Consider the following 5,307-nt stretch of genomic DNA (forward strand, 5'->3'; position numbering starts at 1 on the left):
CAAATGTTTACTGTAGCAACACATTATCAAATCATTGACTAATTAGGCTTAATAGATTCATCTCGCCGTTTAGCCTCCACTTATGTAATGAGTTTTATAAATAATCTACATTTAATACTTCTAATTAGTACCTAAACATTCGATGTGACGGATGCTTATTTTTAAGCAACCGAACCAGGCCTTAACCAGTTCAAAGAAGCTAACGATCGCGCCAGTTCGAAATGATCTGGTTTCGGTATTTGAGATGAAAAAAAAATTGAAACAGCTTTTACACAAAATGGGAACTCTAAGACACATAACCCCAATGTAAACACACGGAAATAATTTGGTATTCTAATTGACTAAGAACAGAAGTTAAAGCTTTCTTCGTTGGTAAATTCATCCTATACACCACGGCAGCTTATGTATCGAGTTCGAAGCTGTCCACAATGGAACTACTCAACTACAGTAACGGCACGAAGGATTTGTTATAGCCTTGAGTCTTCAGATGAATCCTACAGGATGCAGCTAAAGAGGCCTCAATCTTCAGGACACCAAAATATCCTCCAAATGGAAATTTACATGCGCACAGCAAACAGCTTAGTTACGCACATAAAATCCAGAAAGAACTCGCTGCAAAGTAAAAGTATACTAGATACATCAAATGAAGAAGATTATGTTAAAAAAAACGGAGACAGCGGAGCTGGCAGTCTTTTGAAATATGCGGGTGTACCTTATTTATACTTTCTGAACTTTACAACTGTGCTCCTTCCCATTGCCAGCTTTGCCGGAATCTATCTCCTGCCACACAATTAAGGTGCAAATGTGATGCTCCTTTGGCTGATCAGGACCTAATTATAAAGTATTGACTTGGCTAGAGTGCTGGATACTCCCAATATTGAACGACGTAAAGAGAATATAGTAGAGCATGTCCACTGGAAGGTTCTAACTAAATGGTAGGGGAAGTGTGTGATACAGAAAATGCCGTTTTTACTTATGACTATAACAGAACCATGTGTGGAATGGATTGGCCACTTCAAAGATGCCTGTACAATTAGAGAAGGTGCTACCTTAGGAAACGCCTAGTCCACAGCCAACTGTGTACCCACTAGTTGCATTCATAATCAAAGCACCACTAAGTGAAACAGCAAATTATACTACAGTCACGCAGTCATCATATACTATAAAAGCAAAAAGTGTTCCAGATGTGTCCTTCCATCAAAATGTCTATAATATTTCAATCTAAAAGAATTTGAGATTTTCCTGTTACTACCACAGGGCAGCATTATAGCTCCCACCTTCCAGGGGATAGATCCTAAAGAGATTTTCAGATCCTTCATTACCACCATAGCATTCAAGGAACTAGCAATAAAAAGGGCATACTCAATGCTAAAAGCTCGCAAGCAAGTTGCGCTCCAGGGAAGGGAGTTTCTAGACAGTCTAATCCTTGCTTATAGTTTGCAATGAGCTGCTTTGGACCCAGGACCACCAGAACACAAGCGGAGAAGTTCTATCACTGCACCAGGCCTGCCCCTTCACTCTAGGAATTGGCAATACAAAAGAATAATTTTGAATCGTTTTGACAATGCCAATTCCTTGTACTACAACATAAAACTTGTATCAAATGCAAGTCTAAATCATCCAGGATACAAAATATGTGAATAAATGATTAATATATATACGCATACCAACACCCACAGTGCAGCTACATGTCTGGTGAGAGTTTGATCAGTTGGTAAAAAGAAAATACTGTTAAATGATTAAACCACAAAAGGGGGAAATGGAAAATTTACTGGGGTGAAAGCACAACACATAGTGAATTGCATTAGAAACATACGGGAAACTATGGACAAAGTATTGGAGTGCTTTATCACCATACCTTAATATTTTCATAAACTCCTAAGAAGAAATTCAGAAAATGAATTGCATTAGAAACCTATAAAGTTGCGCGATTTTCTCACTTCACGATTGCAAATTACTTTCCTGCTTTCTAAACTTGCATCTGGTTGCAGCACTAAATAGATTATGGAGCTAAGTAAAATAACCAGACAAGTTACGGTGGCTTCAACACAATCTACTCTCCAAAAACTACTATCAGCTGTACCTGACTCACTCCATAAATAAACATTGATATAGAGTGTCAAGCTTGCAGAATTTGAATATTTCACCTAAAAAAAGCATCCAAAAAATGGTGACCATGTTTGCCATGTTATGTTAAAACAGTGTACAGAAAGTCAGCCAGGGCATCTAGGAGGTCCTAGGCAATTGAATGATACAAGGTGGAGACAAATGTGGCATTTTGCTACGAACAATTTATCATGGAGAGGATGCTTGGCTGAATCTAAGGAGAGATTTTCAGTAAACCCTTTGAACATTCTCCAATACATGAGTGACAGCATATCTCATTAACCAATGCAATCAGGCAAGCCAACTAATTCAAAAATAGATCAATTGTTCATAATCATTTAGTGAATACACACGGTTAGGCATGCAGTACCTGTGAAACATAGTTTCATTCCAATTCTGACCAAGCAAACATGCAGTCAGGTATTATCCAATTAAAAGTTTAAAACCATACATGTGTGTCTTGAAGAAAGAACCACAAGAAGTTCAAAGAGGAATAGTCGCACACAAATTGCAGCAAAGACTGGATAGCGAACATTGTACTTGAAAGTGAATAACAAGCGACTCCTAGTAGGAGTAAGTGGTCTGAATCTCAACTCAAAGAGGGATAGACCTGCAGGCACTAGATCGGACAAAAACTTTGTGGATATTGCCCCCAACGGATTTTAGGCCAAACAGCACATCAAACAGGTACAACATTGCTATCACCATCCTATTACCTTAAATTGCACAAAACCACACCTCTGGTCAAAATCACTAACATATAGATGACTACAACAAACAACAATATGTCAAAAGACTAGGTGGCATCACTACAATTCTTCCCTACAGCAGCCAAGAACCCAAACCAGATGCACTCCACCAGCAACACACTGACCATTTTGCTCCATTTGTGCCAAATTATGCAAACAGTGAGAATGACAAGCACTGATCCAACTAAAATGAACATGAATAAAAAATTACAAACAAAAGAAGAAACTGAGCTGCAGGATAACCTGTCCAGTGCTCTCGTAGTATTCGTTGAGTGCCCACTGGTACTTGGACTGGTCCAGCCCGAACCATCTCGAAATGTGCTCATCCAAGCTTGCGTGGGCTGCATCAAGAAATATTTTGCTAAATGCTCAGAGATGATTAGTCAAAAGTACCCAACAAAAGTAAGAAAAAATAAGAATTAAACACTCTGAATTCTCTCTCAAATCACCTTCTTGCACGCGTGCAACAGCGTCCCAGAACAATGCGAGCACTGATCCGTCCGATGCTGGTGACGCCTTCTCAAACTGCGATGGTGGTACCTGTACTGGTGGCGGGGGGTGGGAGGAGAGCTCCGGGGCCTGCAGCGGCGTTGAGACCACCTTGACCAGCGGTGTTGGCACCTGGACCAGCGGCGGCCGGGAGAGCTTCTCTGCGGGAAGCAGCGGAGGGACTGTCTTGACCGGCAGCAGAGTGGGGACCGGATCAACAGGCCGGAGCGCAGGGGCCCTCTGCGCGGGTTCCAGCGGGGTGGACGGCGGCGATTCATGCGAGTACTCGGGGCGGGGAGTCCTAGGGGCGGGAGGCAGCGTGGGGACCGAATCAGCAGGCGGGGGCGGAGGGGCCCTCTCAGCCGGCACCGGCGGGGTGGACGGCGGCGATTCATGCGAGTTCTCCGCGCGGCGACTCGTAAGGGCGGGAAGTAGCGGAGAGACCGTCCTAACCAGCGGCGGCGTGGGGACCGAATCAACAGGCAGCGGCGGAGGGGCCCTCTGAGACGGCGCCGGCGGGGTGGACGGCGGCGATTCAGGAGAGTCCTCGGCGCGGGGACTCGAAGGGGCGTGAAGCAGCGGGGAGACCGTCCTGACCAGCGGCGGCGTGGGGACCCAATCAACAGGCGGGGCCGAAGGGGCCCTGTGCGCCGGCCCCGACGGGGTGGACGGCGGTGAATCAGGCGAGTCCTCAAAGCGAGGACTCGTAGGGGGCGTGGAGAACTCGGACCCCGGGCTCTCCGGCTGAGGCGAGCTCGGCGTCTCCGACGGTGGGGTGACGGAGACCGTGAGGTTGCCCGACTTGCCGGCCACTGGCGGTGGCCGCGTGGAAGACATCTTCGGAGCTGAGTAAGGTGGGGGTGGTGGCGGAGGAGCTAGGATTTGGGCAGAGAAGGGAGCGCTCGTGTGAGGGGAGCGAGATGTCCGCGAGACGCCATTGCCGAGTGGGAAGTGGGGAGTGAAGATATGGTTGTTGAGCACTCGTTTTCTCCCTGTCCGTTTTTTCCGGCAGTTTAATTTTTAGGTTCGAAATAAAGAAAGTGGGGGGCTGGGGGGTGGCGGGGCGCTGTCCGTCAGGAGTGGATTCTTTGGGATGGCCCGTCAGTGGCACGCGGTGTTTGTGAGGTCTCGTGGGACCTAAAAAAAAAAAGTAACGGTGATTTTCGCAGCGCTCCGGCTGAAACAAGCTTCTCCGGTGGAGTGAGTTTTCTCATGGAGCTAAAATTATTTTGAAAAACGTTAGCAAAATAATCTATTCTATTTCTTACGAGGGTATGAAAGATGATAAATATCTAAGAGTAGTTTTTTGATGGAGCTAAAATTATTTTGAAAAATGTTTAGCAAAACAACTTATTCTATTTTCTTACGAGGGTATGAAAGATGATAAATATCTAATATACTCTTAACTGTTTTATATGTAATTTCATATGAAGTGGAAATATAATTATAGATTAACCGTTAATTTCTCTAATTTTCATACTCTATTTTTATCTTTTTTATCTCATTTTTTCTTCCTATCATTTTTCTTCTTCTTTTTCTCCGTATCTTTTTTTTTCCTCCCAGAGCTCTTATCCTCTCGTTCCTTATGGGTCCGTTTGGCATCCTCCATGGCTTTTTCATACCATCTCCGACGAGCTTGGACCAGCACAACCTAGCGTGCAGAATCTTTTTTGGGTGTTGTTTGGTAAGTTGAATAAGTGTAAACAGGCTCCCCTTAAACGTTGATTGGTAGGCTGCACAAATTGGTATGCTTACCTTGTATACAGGACACGGTAGAGTTACCATCCACCGTCTCTAGAATCAGGCACTAGTGATAGCTTTCCTCTAGCTTCCCTCCGAGCAGGATACATGCTCTCATGGTTGCCTACTGCCATTGCTCGAATAACCAGGACATGCACCGCTCAACTTTGCCACCAACGGACACATAAACACATTGCTTGATGTCGTTGGTACCAGGTTAGAC

The 5,307-nt window shown here is 44.8% G+C and overlaps 1 protein-coding gene across 2 annotated transcripts; it reads right to left on the reverse strand.

Moving 5' to 3' along the window:
* Positions 1-245: 245 nt before the first annotated feature.
* LOC101786782 (pollen-specific leucine-rich repeat extensin-like protein 3) lies at positions 246-4,351 on the reverse strand. 2 transcript variants are annotated; one of them, XM_004975146.4, is made up of 4 exons: positions 3,305-4,351; positions 3,099-3,196; positions 713-780; positions 246-630 (listed from the first exon to the last, which is right to left on the reverse strand). In XM_004975146.4, exons 1-3 carry the CDS (start codon positions 4,179-4,181, stop codon positions 718-720), a joined length of 1,038 nt encoding a protein of 345 aa, XP_004975203.1. In that variant the 5' UTR covers positions 4,182-4,351; the 3' UTR covers positions 246-630; positions 713-717. The 2 variants fall into 2 exon arrangements, with proteins under 2 accessions (XP_004975203.1, XP_004975202.1); XM_004975145.4 differs by having other exon boundaries at positions 246-612; positions 3,305-4,350.
* Between the last annotated feature and the right edge of the window lie 956 nt (positions 4,352-5,307).

This window comes from Setaria italica, chromosome VII (genome assembly GCF_000263155.2).
Source record: "Setaria italica strain Yugu1 chromosome VII, Setaria_italica_v2.0, whole genome shotgun sequence".
In the NCBI taxonomy this organism is placed as follows: Eukaryota; Viridiplantae; Streptophyta; class Magnoliopsida; order Poales; family Poaceae; genus Setaria; species Setaria italica.